Source organism: Micromys minutus, assembly GCF_963924665.1.
Source record: "Micromys minutus genome assembly, chromosome: 9".
Lineage (NCBI taxonomy): Eukaryota > Metazoa > Chordata > Mammalia > Rodentia > Muridae > Micromys > Micromys minutus.
The window spans coordinates 41477669-41498030 of NC_137978.1; the positions used below are offsets into that span (position 1 = coordinate 41477669).

The 20362-nt window shown below is 49.6% G+C and overlaps 1 protein-coding gene across 1 annotated transcript; it reads right to left on the reverse strand.

Annotated features, from left to right (window-relative positions):
- Positions 1-340: 340 nt before the first annotated feature.
- On the reverse strand, positions 341-18180 carry TFAP2E (transcription factor AP-2 epsilon; the record flags this gene model as incomplete). The annotated part of the gene is made up of 7 exons (XM_080920983.1): positions 341-623; positions 3162-3303; positions 4114-4232; positions 5435-5657; positions 16784-16835; positions 17364-17846; positions 18154-18180. The coding sequence occupies 7 exons, from the start codon at positions 18178-18180 to the stop codon at positions 341-343; spliced, it is 1329 nt and encodes a 442-aa protein (XP_080777109.1).
- Between the last annotated feature and the right edge of the window lie 2182 nt (positions 18181-20362).

The following is a 20362-nucleotide window of genomic DNA, read 5'->3' on the forward strand; positions in this document are numbered from 1 at the left end:
AGAGCCCACTGGAACCTCCTTTGGGGTTCTGAGTCTAGGAAACTGAAGTGAAGGTCACTAGTTCTTCAGTAGCACCTCGGATTTGTTATCAGCCTCAGGGCACCCATGGCTGCTCAGGCGTCTCTGTGGGAAGGGCTCTGTCCCATGAGACAGACTTTTCCATGCCAGTTTCGCGTATGAGTCCTTACCAGAAATCACAGAAAGGCCTTCTTTTACCCAACTAGGTCCCACTCTGGGCTTCTGGAGAAATGTTCTTTCTCTCTGGCCTGAATAGAATCCCACATTTTAGTCCTTTCAGGGTCACCCCCAGGAGCCAAGGCCCTGTCTCGGGCACTGGGAGTCACTTCCGATGCTTGGCATCCTTCTCTGAAGCCTTGGTCTCTCCATGCCCGCTGCCTGCACTGCTCAAAAACATCTTGTCCAGTCCTTTGAGTGACTCTAGCAGGTAGTTCTGGAAGGCCGTGAGAGCAGCACAGATGGCGGGCCCTCCAAAGCCATGAGTGATGAGACTAAAATGTGTCAGACAGCTCTGCACCCCGGGCTCCAGGATGAGTGCCGGGCGGCTGTTGCCCAGTGGGGAGCGATCCTGAGCCATCAAATCTGCAAACTCCTTACAGATCTGCCTGGCGGGGAAAGAGAACAGTCACATGTTAGAGAACAAGGTTCTAAGCTCAGAGGAGGGCCTACTTTTTGATTCTACGTAGCCCTGGTTGTCCTAAAACTCTATGTAGACTTCAAACTGACAGAAATCTACATGCCTCTGCCTACAAAATGCTAAAATTAAAGGTGTGTGTCACTTTCCCCAGCAATTAGCTGGAGTCCTTACATTATCTATATGGTTTGACCTTCCAAACTGCCTACAGGAACAATCATACCATTTTGCAAAAATGGGAACTTAGCGGCTCATTGCTGCATACCTGTAAACAGCACATGCTAATACCCCAATTTCTCTCCCTGGGCTGTCCTGTGTATGGAATGCAACTCAACGACCTATTAAGCTTTCTGTGATCCCTTCTTGGTCCCCAAACACAGTGCTGTGAACACTTGTCTGTGAAGGTCTGAGAACAGCCCAGAATCTGCCGTACCTAGTTAAAATAGCATCCGGTATTGACGCCTAGATCAACATCACATACATGGTATATGCCATTTCATATCGTCCCTCAAATCTGTACCATTATCCTCATTATAAGGTTTCAGACAGAATAGGTGACCTGTCAGAGTGACTAAGGTGATGTCTCACCACCAGGTCCAGCCCGTGGCTGTCTATCCTTTGAGATTCAGGTAAGAGGAACCCTCATCACTCATATTGGTACCTGGCCATGAGTCTTAGACAAACTCAGGTCCCAAAAGCACTTGATGCAAGAGCTGATTTATATTCATGAATGAAGTGGGCTCCATTTGGACAGACTCCTCTAGCCACAGGAAGAAGCTTTCCAGGACTCTATTGAATTTTTGTGATTTGAAGGCCACACCCATAAAGATCAGTTGGCCAGGACATTTGAGTGGTTCAGATCCTCAGAAGATTGACTTAAGACTTGAGCCTACAAATAACGGTCCTCAGACTTTGTGACCTCTTCCATCCCTTTGTTCCCACCCCTCTGCCCCCCCCCATGAGACCTCTAACATCTAACCAGTAGCATCCCACAATTTAGATATTAAAACCTCTCCTGAGATATGAGGATAGTCTTTGGGAGATGACTGGGTCTTGGGATAGAACCCTATAGATCAGTGGTTCTCAACCTTCCTAATGCTGTGACCCGTTAGTACACAACCTCATGTTGTGGTTGACCCTTGACCATAAAGTTATCCCATTGTTACTTCATAACTGTAATCTTGCTACAGTGATGAATTGTGATGTAGATACCTGATATGTTGGATATCTGATGTGTGCCTCCACAGGGGTCAGATTCATAGGCTGAGAACCACTGTTATACATGCTGCTGGTACCTTTATAAAGAAGGCCAGCCTGCTCTGCTCCTTTTACCATGTGGAGAACACAGCAGCATCAAAATGCTGTCTGTAGGTAAGAAAGCAGGCCTCACCAGACACAGAAGCTGCGTTGATCTTGAACACCTCTAGGGCTGTGGGAAATGAGCTGTTACCCAGCTTAGCGTATTTTATTATAGCTACCCAAGTGGACTAATAGTACAATTTAGTGATGCCGGTTTGCTAAGCAGGCTCTGAGTCTCCTTTGGAGAACCTGATGGGATGGTAATGTAATGGCATCGGGAGCCATGGACAGTCTGTAAGTTGACAGAGAGCAAAGGGTCCAGGTGAGGGCTCGGGGGTGAGATAAGAAGTGTCAGCATGCAGTCTGTAGTGAGAGGGGTGACAGTGGGACCTGCAGCAGGGTCAGGAATACCCTGAGGTCTTGAGAAGGTCACAAATAGAATAGCCCTTGTTGGGGAGCCTTGGACCCATGCCAGAATCTAGGATATGACCACCCTAGACCTATCATGTAGGGGAATGGAACACCCACACATCTGTAAGCCTATGGATGATGCTTTAAAAATGTATGCGCACTGGGGCTGGAGAGATGGCTCAGTGGTTAAGAGCACTGGCTGCTCTTCCAGAGGTCCTGAGTTCAATTCCCAGCAACCACATGGTGGCTCACAACCATCTGTAATGGGATCTGATGCCCTCTTCTGGTGTGTCTGAAGACAGCTACATAAAAGAATAAATAAATCTTTTTTAAAAGCTATCTACTCATAAGTCAGGCTTTGTAGAATACTTAGCATGCATTGCAAAACTAACTGCTTGAGAACAGCACGCCCTGCCGGGCATAGTGGCGCACACCTTTAATCCCAACACTTGAGAGGCAGAGGCAGATGGATCCCTGTGAGTTCAAGGCCAGCCTGATCTACAAAGTGAGGTAGGTCCAGAACAGCCAAGAGAAGTTATACAGAGAAACTCTGTCTGGAACAAACAGACAATAATAATAATAACAACAACAAAATATCTACTCACATATGCTTGGATGGCATGTACAACTGTTCCATGTGAACTTAAACAAGGAATCTGCTGCTATACGTGGTACCACATGCACTGTATGAACGTGTGTGTGTGTGTGTGTGCTTGGAAGCCGTGCCTGATGTACCCGTGTCTGATGTGTGTTGCTTTGCCTTGCACCCATGTTTGCCATGCACGGTGCCCTTACTCACTTGGCAGCCAGCAGCATGCTCTTGCGGCTGTGCAGTTCCCCAGGGTCAGCATGCTGTCGGCCTAGGTACTCAGCAGCTGCTTTGGCTGGAAACTCAGTCTCACAAACATAACCAAAGTCCCGAGCCAGGTGCACAGCTTCTCCTGGGGAAAGAGGAGATCTTACTAGGTTTACCTCTGAGACCAGAACCTAGCCTTGAACTCCTTCTCTCCTGGGCTAAGGAACATCCTGTTTCTGGAGATGCTCTGTCTGGTTTCTCTTCTCAGTTTCAACTTCATTTCCATCACTCTCAGCTCTAAGATAGAGCTAGGACTAACGTGTATCCCAGAGCCAGATTCTAGAGTCACCAGCCTCCAGGCAAGAGGGATATGCCCCCTTACCTACTCACCATGTCCAAATACTGGCCAGTGGCCCTACACACACACACACACACACACACACACACACTCACACACCCCTCAGAAGTAGTTCTGCTATATGTCCACATATATGTACAGGCACATAAAAAAAATGTAGTTTCAAAATTTCTCACAAATAACCAAGTATGCAGGTGCCAAAATCCATTACATAAAATAGCATCGTTTTTGCACGTAAGCCTACATGCATCCCCCTGTATATCACTAATTACCTCTTGTTGGCTTACAATACCTAATGCTATATAGATGCCATGAAAATGGCTACCTGCATTGTGGGTAATGATGACCAAAAGATGCCTGCATTTTCTCAACACAGGTACAACTCTCTCAACTATTTTGAACCCATGAGTGGTAAAATTCTCATAGGTGGCAACAGTCTGTGTATCTCACGGGCACATACTTCAACATACATAGCCCACAGAACACATGCCTAGATATAGCAATGCTCACAGCCATAACTAAAATATCCTCCTACAGTAAGAAGTCGCCAGATGACGTGTCCCTTCATATGTGTATGTATATCCAAGCCTTGCTCACCCTCCACCAGTGAGGTCAGCAGAGTCACGTTGGCTGCCTTCCGACGGCCAGCTGGCAGGTTGAGCCCAATCTTCTCCAGCCGTTCCCGCAGACAACGGCCCCCATTCTTGGACTTGGCCCTTAACGTACACAGACAGAGACACAACTATGAAGACAAAGCCTATGGGCCAAGTAACTCCAAAAGGCCCTCCTTGCTCCCTGTCGCTTGCCCCTCCTAAGGCTTGGGTTTGGCCTTGTTTGGGTGGGGTCTCTGAGCAAACCCCAACCTTTCCCTGACCTCATTCTTGTGCAGTCAGAATTGGGGTAAGGAGCAGCACCCCACTGCAGCCCTCATCCCTCTCCAGTCCTCTCAAGAGCAGGGGCAGCCCAGGGGAGGCAGGACAGGGGAGCCTCTGAACATCCTTCTTCCCCACTTCAGCACATTTGCCGGGGGGACACATAAAGCTGTGTACAGAGACACACAACTGTCTACAAAGTCACATATACACTGATCAGCCCACCTTTAGTGTCTCCAAAAGTATGGAGACACACATATAACATTAGAGACACACAGACATGGACACCAAGAAACATACAGAGACACATGTGCACATAAAACCAGGGTCCCAGAGATTTATACAGAACCCTAGGGCTTCAACATGGGTCCCTACCAGATGTTCAAAGACCAAAAGTAAGAAGATATGCCCTCTAGCTGCACAAATGCGCCCCCCTGAAACAGAGGCACATACATGAAAACAAGTAGATGTATAGAAAAAAAAAACATGTATGAGAGAAGAAAAAAGAAAACAAACTACAGATCCGCATGCAATTGCACATACATGGAGAGGAACCACTGTAGGCCACACATTCCCAACTACTGCAGAACCCCACCGTATGGGAACACACACTTTGTCATCCCCTAACACACATATGCATGCAGTCCTTAGATCATTACATCTTATCCCTGAAGCAGATTCCCTTCCCATCCACAAAAACATGCAGAAATAAACACATGCCGCTCACTCCAGACTCACACCAATTAGGCCTGTGCTGCTGTGGAGAAAGAAAAAAGGGAAGGTCCACCCTTCCCAGAACCAGCCCTGCCCACCCCGCTTAGAGTGAGTAGGCCTTCTTCTTTCTACCCGCATTTCTTTCTTTGCCCCTGGGCCTGCCCCCAGACCACGTACAATCTTGAGCCCCCAGGCACTGCTCTATCAGAACCTGAGGCGGAGATGGTGTTTGGGCCAGCAGTGAAGCTGACCATTTCTTTAACGCTGTGAGAATGAAGTGGCTAAAGAGATTAGCTGGGGTGCTGCGTATAGTTATGGGCTGGCCTTCCTACCTTCGGAGGACACCCCCCAAAAGGGAAGCGTTGAGGCACTCAGGAGGTGAGAGTCGCCGCTGCACCTCCCCCACGGTCACCTTGTACTTGGACGTTGAGCTGAGTAAGGACAACCGGCCAGGCACGGAGCAGAAGACCTCACTGGGGTTGCTGATGCCGCCAACCAGGCTGTCTTTGGACAGTGAGAGGGTGGAGAGACTGCTGGCTTTGGAAGGAATGGGCACTGTGGAGCAGAAGCAAGGGAAGAGGGGTGCGTTGAGCCAGCAACCACAGGACAGCCATCAATCAGCTGTGGTGTAGGATGAATCATCGGCTGTGTATGTTGTTGAATGATTCCAACACTTGCCAGAGGAAGGGTTCTATTATCCCTGCTTTAGAAAAGGAGAAACTGAGGCACAGTGTTGTGGAAGTGACATGCCCAAGTAAATTGATGGGCATAACCCTGAACCCACAGCTGCCTGGCTATTGTCCCCAAATTCCCTTGATCCCGGTGTTGACACCATCAGAGAAGAAGGCAGGGTTCTTGGGTCACTGTGGCAGACTCTGGGAAATCACCCAGATTCCCACGGCCCCTTCTCCACGATGAATCTCACCCTCCCATCCTGGGGTTTTGGAGTCCCACATGCTGGAAACCGGAGGTTAGAGCCCTGTTGGGCCTCCAGCCTGACTTCCCCCTTGTGCCCAGTCCAGAAGACAGGAAATGACCCATATACCCCATAACTCCTAACATTTCTGTGTAGGCTCAGAAAGGAAGTTCTTCATGCCGTGTTTCCATCTTCTTGATTGCAGAGGGAAGAGGGGCCAGGCACATGCTGCTTTAACATCTCTTGGTTCCCTCAATCAAGGAGGCCTTGGTAGAGAAGGCCTGTGTGTGGTGGGTGTGGACATCAGTGGGGAGTCTGGATGTACTGAGAACTCATGGCTTCATACACACAGATTCTACCTCACCCCTCGAGCCAACAGGACAGCCCATGATGGGGCGATCCTTGTTCCCACAGACTGAAGCCCAGGCAGGTGAAGCGGTGTGCCTACAATCATGTAGCTGGTTGATTGATCTAGTAGCAAACCCAGGACCAGGGTCTCAAACCTCAGCCTCCCCAGTGTTCAGAAAGCACTTTCCCATCACCCCTATATCAAGAACTTCTAGGCCTCAAGATAGCAGAGACTAAAAGAACCCGATCCCAAGGTTCAGGGGGGCACAGTCCCAGTCTTTTTCCACCTGGGCCACTCAGCCAGAAACCGCTCTAAAACTCCTGGCCTCTTCTTGCCTCCCACATCCCACGCAGGACTTTGTTCTGTGGTTTGCATTCTTAACCTGCCTGAGAAACAGGCCCCTCTCTCACGTACACCTTAGTCTTTGCCTGAACGTCTGTGCAGCCCTCTTTCTGGTCCCCAGCTCTAAAGAAGTCTTTCTGAAACACGGATCACTCCATAGCCTGGCAAACCAGCAGTGCCTGGTCAAACCCTGAGAGTCAAACCTAGCGCACAACTGATATGACGCTCTCTGTCAACAGTGCCAATCACACCCTGCAGCTCCTCATGGGCAGCTCTGTGGAGCAGCACTGTTCCCCATACCCCAAGGTTAAAAGGAAGAAACTGAAAGTTCAGAGGTCAGGATGACATCATCTACTAAGCAGAAGTGGGTCATAGACTCTGGCCACTGCTCCCAAAGGTCACATTCCTAATCCTGTCTGAGTTCCAATGCCCTTGCCTCGGGCACTCATTCCACACTCTTTGATAGCCACCTGTGCCAAGGCCCTTGCCCCTTTCTTCATCCTTCATGTCTTGGCTCCCGCATCCTTTTCTGGATCTTGCTTGGCTATCATTGTCTTTTAGGATCTAGACTAAATACTGACTCATAGAAACATAACTTAGGGCAGAGCATTAAGAAGTAATGAGCAGGACCATGGAGGCACACACTTTTAATCCCAACTCTTGGGAGGCAGAGGAGGCAGATCTCTGAGTTCGGGGCCAGCCTGGTCTACAAAGTGAGTTCCAGGACAGCCAGGGCTATACAAGAAAACCCTGTCTCACAAACAAACAAACAACAACAAAATAATGAAAGGGTAGAGAGACGGCTCAGTGGGTAACAGCCCTGACTGCTCTTGCAGAGGTCCTGGGTTCATTTTCCAGCACCCACATGGTGGCTCACAGCCATCTGTGTAGCTCCAGTTCAGTGGGATCCAATGTCCTTTTCTGGCCTCAGCGCACTCGTGTGATGCATGTACTGACAGGCAGATAAGCTCTCATACACATAAAAATAAATCTTCAAAAGGAAGAAAGTAAGAGCCAGGTGTGTTGGCACATACCTTCAATCCCAGCATTCGAGAGACAAAGGCAAGAAAGTGGATCTCTCTGAGTTCTAGGTCAGCCAGTGACAGAGTGAGACCCTGTCTCTAACTAAACAAACAAATAAATAAAATATATTAATTTCAATATAGTAAATAGTATATAAGGGCTTAATGGGGCTGGAGGGATGGTTCAGTGGTTCAGAGCTCTCCTAGAGGACCTGAGTTCAAATCCCAGCAATTATATGGTGGCTCACAACCATCTGTAATGGGATCTGATGCCCTCTTCTGTTGAGTCTGAAGGCAGCTACAGTGTATTCATATACATAAAATAAATAAATCTTTTTTAAAAGAGCTTAGTATTTTATTTATACAAATCAAAGCTATAGTAATTTCAATGTGTAATCAATATTTTTTTTTTATGGAAGAGCAGTCAGTACTCTTAACCACTGAGCCATCTCTCTAGACCATGTAATCAATATTTTAAAGATTAGTTAAAATGAGACATGTCACGTGCTTTCTTTGTACTTAGTCTTCAAACTCTAATGTGCAGTGTATACCTACAGCCATTCATTTCCCTCTCGGGCCAGTCACCTTTTAAATACCCATAGCTCTATATACATTTTGTGGCTAGTGGGCCACCATAGTAGTTGGCTCAGCCTTGAAAAGATGAGTACATAAGTTACCCAGACAAGTGACAAATGACATAACACTTACAAGAGATGTGGAGTCTGAAAAGCCCTCCCCCTGGAGCAGGCACCTGCCCAGAGCCTGCGGTCATTACCCATCCTGTGCGTAGGGTCTCCTGCCCCCCCCCCCCCGTCCACCCCAGCCCCTTGCATACCTGTCCCCATCCTTACAGCTCTCCATGTTCTTGTCTGTTTCCACAGATGTCTTCCTACCAGCTAGGAGTCTGTGGGGGCAGGGCCTTGGCACAGGTTGCCATCAGCAAATATGGAATGAGTGTGCCCAGGGCAAAGGCATTGGAATTCAACACCGGGAGGAGGAGGATACCAGGTGTCTTTTTTTTTTCCCCTCAGTCTTGAAGAGCTAACCCAGGCCCTCACAAATGCTAAACAAATGCTTTGCCACTAACCTATATTCCCATTTTCCAATTTATTTATTTGCTTGTTTATTGTTTATTTATTTAGAAAAAGGTCTTTCTAAGTTACTCGATCTCCTAGGCCACAAGGCCTGGCTGGCGTTTTACATCTTTGTTTATTGTGAGTGTGCACATAACATGTGTGTGTTACAGCATGTGTGTGAAGGTCAGAGGACAAATTTCAGGAACTGGTTCTCTTCTTCCTAGGGATCCAACTCAAGACAGCAGGTTTAGCAGCAGCCACCTTTGCTTGCTGAGCCATCTCCTTGACTCCTGATTATCTATCTATCTATCTATCTATCTATCTATCTATCTATCTATCTATCTATGTACCTACCTACCTACCTACCTACCTACCTACCTACCTACCTACCAATCTACCTACCTATTTATCTAAGACAGGGTCTCACTATACCCCCCCAGGTGGTCTGTAACTTGATATGTAGACCTGACTCCCAAAGGTATTATCTGGCTTCTGGACATAGGGAGATGTCAGGAAAGACACAATGCTTCCACACAGCTGTTATAAAAGCTAGATACCTCTAAGGGCAGGCCCTGCAAGGTGGGAAAAAGACCAAGGCTTTGTAGAATACTTAGCATGCATTGCAAAACTAACTGTGCTTAAGAACAGCATGCCCTGCTAGACATAGTGGCACAGGCCTTTAATCCCAACACAGAAGCAGGCTGATCTCTGAGTTCAAGGCCAGCCTGGGCTACATAGTGAGACCATACCTCAAATGAAACAAAACAAACTAAATGTCAATATGCCCTTAGTGTAGGCTCAGCAACAAGGGCAAGATGGGAACATGGCTTGCTCTTTGCCTCCGGTACCCACAGGGCAGACCCCAGCACAATGACTCCTGAAGCCAAAGTGCTCTGACCCTGGTGTTCCTGAGGCATGCATGCAGAAGCCATTCACATGTTTCTCAGAGACACACAGCTCTGCAAAAATACAAGGATTCCTCATTACTCAACCTGTCAGACACACTATGTCTATCCAAATCTCCCCTCCCTATCTAAGGAGTAGACTCCGTCTGATTACTGAATGTTGGGATTACAATAATCCTCTAGAAAACATTCGAAAGTTACAATTCCTCCTAGAAGAAAATACAGAATAAAACAATGTCAAGACCTTTAGGTGGGCAAAGGATTCCCAGTTACAACATACCAAAAATATAGCACATAAGAGCAACCAGTGATAACTTAATCATGGAAACTCGAAACTTTTGCACCGCGAGTTAAGAAAATAAAAAGATGGCCAGTCGTGGTGGGCACATGACTGTCATCTCAGCACCTGGAAAGAGAGGCAGTTTGATAGCAAATTCAAGTCAGCCTGAGCAACATAGCAGAAATCCTGTCAGAAAACCGGGGGCTTGAGACTGGAGAGAAGGGTCCATGTGAATAGCGCTGGCTGCATTTCCAGAGGACCCAGGGTTCAATTCTCAGCACCCTTACGGTAGCTCCCAACCATCTGTAACTCTAGTTCCAAGGGATCCTAAAGCTTTCTTCTGGCCTCTGTGGGCACTGCAGACATGGGGTGCACAGAACTATATGCAGACAAAACATTTATGCACATTAAAAAGAATTTAAAACAAAGTCAGGTAGTGGTGGTGCACACCTTTAATTCCAGCACTGGGAAGCCAGAGGCAGGTGGATTTCTGCGAGTTTGAACCTAGCCTGGTCTGCAAAGCAAGTTCTAGGACAGCCAGAACTACACAGAGAAACCCTGTCACAAACAAAAGAAACCCCTAGGGCCCCAGGACTGGAGAGATGGCTCGGCAGTTAAGAGAACACATTGGCAGCTGAGAGGTGGTTCAGTGTTGAAGAGCACCAGCTGCTCTTCTAAAGGATCTGAGTTCAAGTCCCAGCACCCACATGGCAGCTCACACTGTCTGTAACTCCAGTTCTAGGGGACCCGACACCCTCATACATGTAGACAAAACATTAATGCACAAAAAATAAAAGTAACTTTTAAAAAAAGAGAACATATTGCACTTCCAGAAAGCCAGAATTTAATTCCCAACACCCTATCATTCAGCTCACTCCATTGGGGAATCATATTGGCTTCAGGGTAGCCTGCATCTGTGTGTAGATATGCACATATACATACATATAAAATAAATCTTTAAAGAATCAGAAGCCTGAGGCTAGAGAGATGGTTCAGCAGTTAAGAGTACTGACTGCTCTTCCAAGACCTGAGTTCAATTCCCTGCAACCACATGGTGGCTCACAACCATCTGTAATGGGATCTGATGCCCTCTTCTGGTGTGTCTGAAGACAGCTACAGTGTACTTATATATAATATATAATAAATAAATAAATAATTTTTTTTTTAAAGGAACCAAAAGCCTGAGGCTGGAGAGATGGTTCAACTGTTAAGAGCACTGACTGCTTTTCCAGAGGTCCTGAGTTCAAATCCCAGAAACCACATGATGGCTCACAACCATCTGTAATGGGATCTGGTGCATCTGAAGACAGCTACAGTGTACTTGTGTACATTAAATAAATAAATCTTTTAAAGGTAACTGGTCAATAAACACATGAAAAAAGACTCACCGCCACTCGTCACTGGAAAAACACAAGTCAGAGCTGTCTGAAGCACTAGGTGGTTATGACAGACAATCTGAAGTGGAAGGCGTGGCGGACCTGAGCACCCGTGAGCACCCACACATGACCATAGAAATGTAAAATTGTCCAACAACTGCAGGAAATGGCTGAGCATTCCTTTTCTTCCCTTCTCTCTATTCTCCCTTCCATCCTCCCTAAGATTCCTTAAGTCACACTGCACATACTGGAAGTTTCTTAACAGCAAACATAAATGGGCCAGGGGCTGGAGAGGAGGCTCAGTGGGTAAGAGGCACTTGCCACCAAGCATAATGACCCAGTGCCAACATCATTAAAGGAATTTGCAATTCCAGGAAACTGTCCTCTAACAGTGCGCCCATGCTGTGTGTGCCCATGCACACACCACACACACACACACACACACACACACACTCACCCAACATTCCGGGGCTAGAGAGGAACCCCAAGATTTAGAACACTTGGTATTCTTACCAAGGGCTGGCGTTTGACTCCCAAGATGGTGGCTTATAACCATCCATTTCTCTAACTCCAGAGGACCCTTCCTAGCTATACCTTCTTATGACCTCTACGGCTCCAGGCTTGCATGTGGTGCACACGGGTGCAAGAAAAACATTCACACACAGAGATAATTCAGTCTAAAAAAGAAGGTTTAATTATTTTAGCTTCTTGGTTTGTTGTTTGTTTTGGGTTTTTCTTAGACAGGGTCTCACTATGTAGCCCTGGTTATCCTGGAACTCACTATGTAGACCAGGTTGGCCTCAAACTTACAGAGATCCACAGGCTCTGCTCCCTAAGTGCTGGGATTCAAGCCACTATACCCAGCTATCTTAACCTCTTTTGTGTACAGATACTTTGGCTTCATGAAAGTATGTGCACCATATACATGTGTGGTACCTGAGAGAGCCTGAAGAGGACTTTGGATCCTCTTAGAACTGGAATTATGAATGGCTGTGGAGAATCAAACTCCGGACCTCTGCGAGAGGTTTTAACCACTGGACCATCTCTCCAGATGGTTAACCTAAGATGCTTAAAATGGAAGCCACGCAGAGCAACAGCACAATACTGCTCAGAAATAAAAACCCAAACCCAATAAAAACATGTTACAGTAGAGACAAACCCTGGAAGCATTTGCCAAGAGGAACCTATAGGACAGGTCCCAGATTTGCAAATGTGTGGGGACAAAAGCAGATCAGGCATTTTGTAAGGCTTGAAGCAGGAATGGAGATTAACTACAGACTGGAACGAAGGTGTTTCTCAAGCGGTGACAGATGTCCCAAATGGGTTGTGGTAGCAATTATACAACTCTATACATTTGTTAGAAACCTGCAGGAAGGGTGCCTGCCACTGCTCCTGGTGAGCCAGGGTTGATCCCCTAACTCCCATAAGTCAGTTGTCCTCTGACCTCCTAAATTAACTAACTAACTAACTAGTTAATTAAAACCATTAAATCAAGCTGGACAGTGATGGTGCACCCCTTAGGTCCTCATATACTCCATGGTTCCTCCTATCCTCAGGTAAATTTAAAATGATTTCTATATGGGCCATGGTTCTTTCAGTTGCCTTACAGTGTGAAAGTCCTAGCAAGCAAATGAAGAACTGTGGGCATGCTGGACTAGATCCTGATTTTACATAAAAATCAAACAGCTCCTTGTGGATTTGTTTCCGTTAGTCCCAATCTTAAAGTAACACGTTAAGATCCTACTTATGGGGCCAGGGAGATGGCTCAGCAGGTGCTTGCTGGCCAGCCTAGCACCTAGATTTGATCCCCGGAAGCCACATAAAGGTGGAAGGAGAAACTCTCCTCTTATAAGTTGTCCCTTGACCTCCACACCCATCTATGTGTAGAAATGAATAAAAATGTAAAAAAAAATTTTTTCAAAATTACTTCTTGTAGAGGAGGTGTTCGTGAGGGAATAACCCACCCCCAAGGACTAGGGTAATTAATTGTTGCCAGGGCAGAGGTACAGCCAATGGTAAGTTGATAACACACCACACCTATGCTCATATAGGCAACTATAATGAACTCAGTGGGTCACCAAGGAGAAAAAAAAAAAGACATGAACATAAGAGCAGAGTGTGTTGGTGAGAAAGGTTTCATCAGGAGTAGGACAAGGAAGGGCAACAGTGGAGATGAAAATGCCCAAAACTCATTATATACATGTGTGAAATTATCAAAAAATTAAAATATTCTACTTGTCTTTATCACTAGGGTTTTTTTGTTTTTAACACCCTGTTACAGAGGCAAATGCTCCCCCCCACACACCCTTCCCTTTCTCTCAAGCCCTGGAGTGACTAATCCAACCCCTAGCCTCACTTCTGAACCTTTCCCTAGAGCTAAAGGGAGCAGAGGGAAAGATGTCTGTTTAATTCCATCTTTATTCTGGAGACCCCTTGAGATCCAGATCGCCCGCCTGCCCACTCCAGCTACCAGCCTCTGTATTGTGGAAGAAAAGAGCGATGCCTCTCCAGTCTCATACCCAAACCACTCCCCTCCCTCTCATCTCTAATCTAAACCCAGCCTAATCTCCACACCATCCCATTTCTAAAATCCACAATGTCCCCACCCGCCTGTCCCCCCCCCCCCCAGAGTAAGGCGTTTGTAGCAGCTGTGCTTAGTGTGATGGAGTCACTGTCCCCAGCGTGCTCAGAATTCAAAACCCAGCACTCACAGATCAGACACGCACTGAACACCTTCAAATGCCTGTCCTTCAGGAAGCCTCTAACCCCGGCGGCTGACTGCCTCTGCTGTGAGCTCCTAAAACGCCCTGCACAGACACAGAGCAACGCCATTTCTCAAGTCCCCCCTGCTCTCTGCCTGTCTGCGATGGGTTGTTAAAACTAAAGGTGACAGCTGGGCCCAGAAAATGGAGTGCTACTCATTTGCCCTCAGGTTTCTTCAGGGTAATCTGACCACCCCCAACTCACAAGGTGGCTGCAATGCGCTGACTTAGAAGTCCTATGGGGGCGTGGGGTGGCGCGGCGGGACGTCCCTACCTCCTCCCGTCCTGGACAAGCGCCTGTTGTCCGCGGAGATGTGCAGATCTGGGTTGTGAGACTGTTCAGGTTCTGGTGCCACGAAACACTGGTGAGATGGACACCTGAGGCTTCCCCACATCCCCAGGAGGAGGGCGGGGGACCGGAAGCTGCAAGGGTTTCATGCGCTGGACCCCAAGTCCTAGCCGTGCAAGGTCCCTTCACGCCAGGACACTTCGGGGCTCCAAGACCGAGTTACTTTCTCGAAGGCAGGGTTTGGACGATGGGCGGTCGCTCACCACACACACACACACACACACACACACACACAGGCACACACACCAAAAAAAAAAAAAAAAAGTGTCCGAAGTCTTCAAAAACTTCCCGATAACATTGAAAGGGCCTGAGGACCAACAGCAGTGCTAACCTGTCACCTATGGCCACCCACCCGGCGTTGACGGTCACCGTGTAGGACAAAAATAAAAACAAAAACCGAACAAACAAGAAAAGTGCGTGTTGCGAGGCTCCCCGGGGGAAGATGGTCTAGTTGTAGCGCTGCCTGCCTCGCAAAGCTGCTCCTCTTGGGATGGGGTCCTGGGAGCCCGCTGCCCCAGGGCATTGGCCCCCTTTTCTCTTTTAGAGGCACACTGGGCAGCAGAGACCCTCCGTGCTTGCTGTGGATCCAGGTTCTTTCCACAGGTCGCCCCGGGCTCTGTTCCCTCCCTTCCCACATCAGACTGATTTCAGTTTCTGTGGATGCTTCAGCTCACTCCAGTGTGCAGCCCGGCAGACCCCAGGAACCTACAAGGAACTCCCAAGACCTAAAGCACTCAGACCAACAGTAGATTCTTCTACCTTGGGATACCTGAGTGCCTTCCTAAAATGCAGAACTTGGGTCTCTAGGGAGTCAATGAACCTGGGTTAAGCCTTAGCAGGAGCCAGGATCCAGGGGACTTGCAAAGAATCCAATGGCAGGTTATTGTAAACCCCAGATCCTACTTTCCCTTCTACTGGGTCAAAACAAGAACTGTCCAGGAAACCAACAAAGTGCAGATAACAAAACGCTGGTGATGTGGGCATTGTGTCGTGAGCCTCTTCCCTGTACTCCCAGCTTCTGGTGACAGTCCCAGATTCCTGGAGGCACCCCTCAGGAAGTTCTGGGAGGCTGTTCTCTAATCTCCTGAACACCATACCTAGCTCTAGTTCCTGGAAGTCCAACCCCTTGTGTGAGCTCCACTCCCACCACAAGCCTCCTCTGAGAACCTAGGCAGGGCAAACAGCCTGGGCTTGAATTCACTTGTTTGAAAAACAGCTCCAGCCAAATCCTGCGGGAGGTGCGCCTGCCCTTGGGCACCGCAGGCTCCCGTGCGCCTCTGAATTCCTTTGGGCACCCACCCCAAATCTAAGAAGCTTGCCCAAGGTCTGGGTCTCTCTTTCCGTCTAATTTTCCTCTGTCTTACCTTTCCTAGGCATGGTCAGAACTTGGTCTTCAGGCCCAAAACTCTACTCACGGGGTGTCTCCCACTCCTGCCTTTTTACTAATTCAAAAGACAAATACGGAGGCAAACAAAAACAACAACCACAGCAAACCACCAACAAGAGGCCCTCACATTCTTAGAACACCTCAAATACCAAACAACAAATTCCAGGACACATGTTAGGTATACAGAGAACCCCCAAAACAGAAACTATATCCTAGCACGCACAGATAAAAATCAGAAATACAGTCACAGCAGCAAAAACACACACCAAGAAACATTGCTGCCTAGAAGAGGAACATTTAGCCTGCACAGGACCCTGAGCTCAGAGACACAGACACTCTAAGAAGCAGTAGACCTGACCAGGAGCACACAGCCCGTCACAAGCTAGTCATTTCTTCTAATCCTAAATGCTTGAGGAAGCTTCCCCACAGAAAGAAAATCCTCTGCCCTGGGAGGGGAAGGGAGATGGAAGCCCTTCCCCCCTCCCCCCAGGTTCTGCAGGAAAGAAAGGAGCAGAAAGCACCTGCCGGGCTCCAAAATGTTAAAGCCCAATAAAGTGGAAACCATTGGACAAAATCTGTAGCAACAACGCTCCTCTTCCCATTTCTTAGGAAACAGGGAAGTGGTTTAACTCGTTCTGCAAACCGACTCCAGATCCACAAGAACGCCCTTCCTTCCGAGAAAGGAGGCCAAGCAGTTGGAGCCTAGTGGGAGCCCCCACCCCAGGCGGCAAACTCCTGAGCAAAATCATTCAGCCAGCGACACTGCCCCTCTCCTGGACGAGGAAGGATGTTCCGTGGCCACTCAGCCTGGTGACGCACAGGAAACAACAGCCAGAGAGAAAGAAAGTGGGTCTGAGCACCCAGGGCCTTCAACATCACGCCTGGCTCTGCCCTGGAAGTTGCACACCATTCCTTACCTTTCTTGATCACGGATTGGTCCAGGAGGCTCATTCCAGGGTCATCTATCGCCTGCAAATAGCAGAGGATGGCAGTGAGGGCCGGCATGGACCTACTCGCCCGGCTGCCACTAGTCCATGTCTGCTCCGCCCTACGTGCACCATCGGCTGCCTGAGGCGGCTACGGGGGACAGGCGTGACCAGGAATCGCCTGGGCCCCACACCATCTGCGGCCAAGCTGCAGCCCAGTCTGGATGATCACCTTGCCTTAGACAGACAACTCCTGAGCCTCTCTTAACCCCTGCCCAGGTTGCCCCAGCGGACTGGGACTGGGAATGGATACCCACTGTGACTCAACCGCACAATGGAGAGAGAAAGAAGTGATTCCACGAGGGTTGCTGCCACTCAGACACGGTAAACACTCAGATCGAGGCCACCTTTTGGCTAGACAGCATCTAACCCAGAACTCCCTGTCAGAGGCAGAGATAGAAAGCTGCGCCTGGGAGCTCCTGGTTTTGCTACTTTTTTTTTTTTTTTGCTTCCAGCCACGAAGCTAAATCGCTGCCCATCCCGATCCACGGTGGCTCACTCTTGGGCTTACCTGCAGTTCCTCCAGACCAGGCGGCGCCGCCAGCCCGGGAAGACCGAGGGGAGCATCGGCCAGGCCGTGCGCGCCGTCGGCCAGGCTGTGCAGGAGCCGCGGCACCGCGGCGGCGTAGTCTCGGCGGGGGTCGAGACCCAGAGCGCGGGCGGGTGGCGCCAGCAAGCCGGGCGGCTCGTCGTGGGCGCGGGCGGCCGCGCGGGGTGCGGCCCAGGCGGCCTGCGGGGGCTGCGGCTGCGCCAGGGGCGCTAGACCACCGTAGGGGTCCGCGGCCAGGTGCGGAAAGGCGGCGGCGGCGTCGGGGCCCTGGCCGTAGGGCAGCGGCGCCTGCGGGTAGGGCGGCGGGAAGTAGGGAGGCTGAAAGTCCGCGGTGGCAGAGGCGGCGGGAGTGTGACACAGTGGCGGCGCGGGCCCGTAGGCCGCCTGGGGCAGAGACGACAGGCGGGTCCCGCCAGCCGCTGCGCCCAGCCCGTCGGGGCGCTCCTGCAGAAGGGGAGGCGTGCGTTAGGTGACCCCCCCCCCGAGCGGCCGAAAAGACACCAGCCCTCGAGGTCCCCTCCAGCTCGCCGGTGTCCTGCAGCTGTCCACCGGCGAGTGCCCCGCGGGCACAGCGGCCCCAGACTGGAGACCGACCAGGGGTCTCCAGCACCACTTCCTCGGCTGCCAAGAGGCCCTGCGGTCCCCTACCTTCGCGATTTCGTTGGCGCAGGGGGCAGGAGGTTTGGAGGGTCCAGCAGCCAGGCTCCTCGATACCCTCTGCCCAGTGTGCCCGGGACCCGAGACTACTCACCATGGCGGAGTATGTGTGCACCAACATGGGGCGGGTAGTGTGGGGCGTGAGGCGTGGCGGAGACACAGCCCTCGTCCGACGGCCAGGAAAGAACTCGAGCCGGAAGCCCTCACAGCCCGCGGGGATCACCGCGTGGCAGCTGGGGGTACGTCTGCGGGGAGTCCAGAGGGTGTGGGGTCCTCAGCGGGTGACGTCCATAGAGATGGGCTGGACTGAGCCGATGGCCCTTGAAAAAAGTCGGGCAACGGGTGCCCAGCGCCCGCCCTCTGAGCTCAGCCCGCTCCATGCACTCTAGTTATAGTGGCGGGGGCGCGCCGGGCCTCTGGGGGCGCGCATTAAAGAGACAAGCTATGGCCTATCTCAAGCCTTTTCCCTTGGCTGTCGAAAGGGAGGCGTGGCTCTGGTGGGAACCGGTGGGGTGAGGAGTGAATGAATTCGAGCCGGCTGATGTGAGGTCCTTCTGGCCTCCACGCTTGCAGCTGCGATCAAAATGGCTGGAATGCAACCCAAGGGTCTGTGTTCGCTCGGGTCTGTGCGTTTTCTATTTACATTTGGTTATTATATTAATTTATTTAGTGGAGGAGGGGGGGGCACGTGTGTGCCAGATGCTAGTGTGCAGGTCAGAAGACAACTTGCAGGAGTCAGTTATTTTCTTTCTTCCATCCGGTGGGACCTCGAGGTTCGAACTCAGGTCCTGAGGCTTGGTGGCCAGTGAATTAACCCAATAAAAGATCTCGCCACTCCCTTCTAAATCTTTTTTAAATGAATGCTTAAACAAATGCACGCGTTTGCCTTTGAGTTTGAGCAAAGCATTCCTCATTTCTGGTATCAGCTTTCTTCCCTGTTAGACGGTCTTTTTCTCTGACCACCCAGCGGTGAATGTGGAAGACACCAGTGAGTGGTAAACTCAAGCCCATCAGCTCCTGTGCACACTAGTGTCAGCATGCGTGTGTGTGTGTGTGTGTGTGTGTGTATGTGAGAGAGAGAGAGAGAGAGAGAGAGAGAGAGAGAGAGAGAGAGAGAGAGAGAGAGCCCTCAGTGCCAAGCCGGGATTCTTGGATGTTGAAGACATGAGAGAAAGTGGGAGTGTGGCACAATTTGCACTTAAGAAGAGGACAGAATATTTCTGAAGTCACAGGAGCCTGGGGCTGGCTGTGACTAACCTGTGACACAGAAATGATTGGTGTGCAGCTGACACCAGCTGGAAGGGGTGCACTGTCACCCTTATGCACAATCTAAGTATTCATGTGTCACCGTGGGAGGCGCTGTCTCTCTCCCTCTGTCAAGCATGCCCTAATCACTACCACGGATCCTTCTTCTTTTCTCCCCAAAGCAAACCCTTCTGTCCTAAGACGCAGAGATGGGGATTAAAGAAAGGCAAGTGAGAGAGAGAGCCTAGTGACAAAGTGAGAGTGTCAAAAGCAGCAAGTTTTCTTTTTCGTGTTGAAAATGGGGAGCTTTAGGAATAGTCCCAGTGCCCACTCACCACACACCATGACTATCGAGTTTTCTGGCTCACCAATTCCTTTGTCACCCTCATTTTCAAGTGAGGAATACAGAGAGGTAGGGTGACTTACTAGTTCGGTGGCAGTGTTGGGGTGGCCTTCTCCAGCCTTTCTCTGTACTCAGGATTGTTGTTCCTTTCTGCCTTGGACTCAGCGTTTAGAATTTAGTCTCACTCCTGAGTGGCTCTGTGGTTCTAGGTAAGTCTGGCTTCCTCTCCAAGCTCCGTTTCTGCAACAAAAAGCAAGGGAGGGTAGAGAGGAACCGCTGTTTTCTTCTGTTTTTTTTTTCTTTCTCTCTCTTTCTCTCTTGCTTTCTTCCTTCCTAGTGAAGAGATGTCGGAGACGGTAAAAGTAACACCATTGAGAGATGAGAACACTAACCTATGTTCTAGATGGCATCTCAGAATGCACACGGCTAGAACAAAACTCAGGCTGGATTTCTTTCAGCCTGACACACAGGGTGGGAACGGAGGAGCGGGACCATGAGGAGAGGATGAAGCCTTGCTAGCATCTGAGGATTCATCACTAAGAGCTTCCCGGAGGCCAGAACCAGCAGCTAGGACAGCAGGGGAGGCAGACGGGGCAGCAGTGCAGCCTTCCTCCTCAGGACAGATCTAAGATCTAGTGTGACTTTGCGTTTGTTATCCATGTCAGTACGGACTTCCCTCGTCCTCTACCCTTGACCTCAAGTCATGAGACATCTG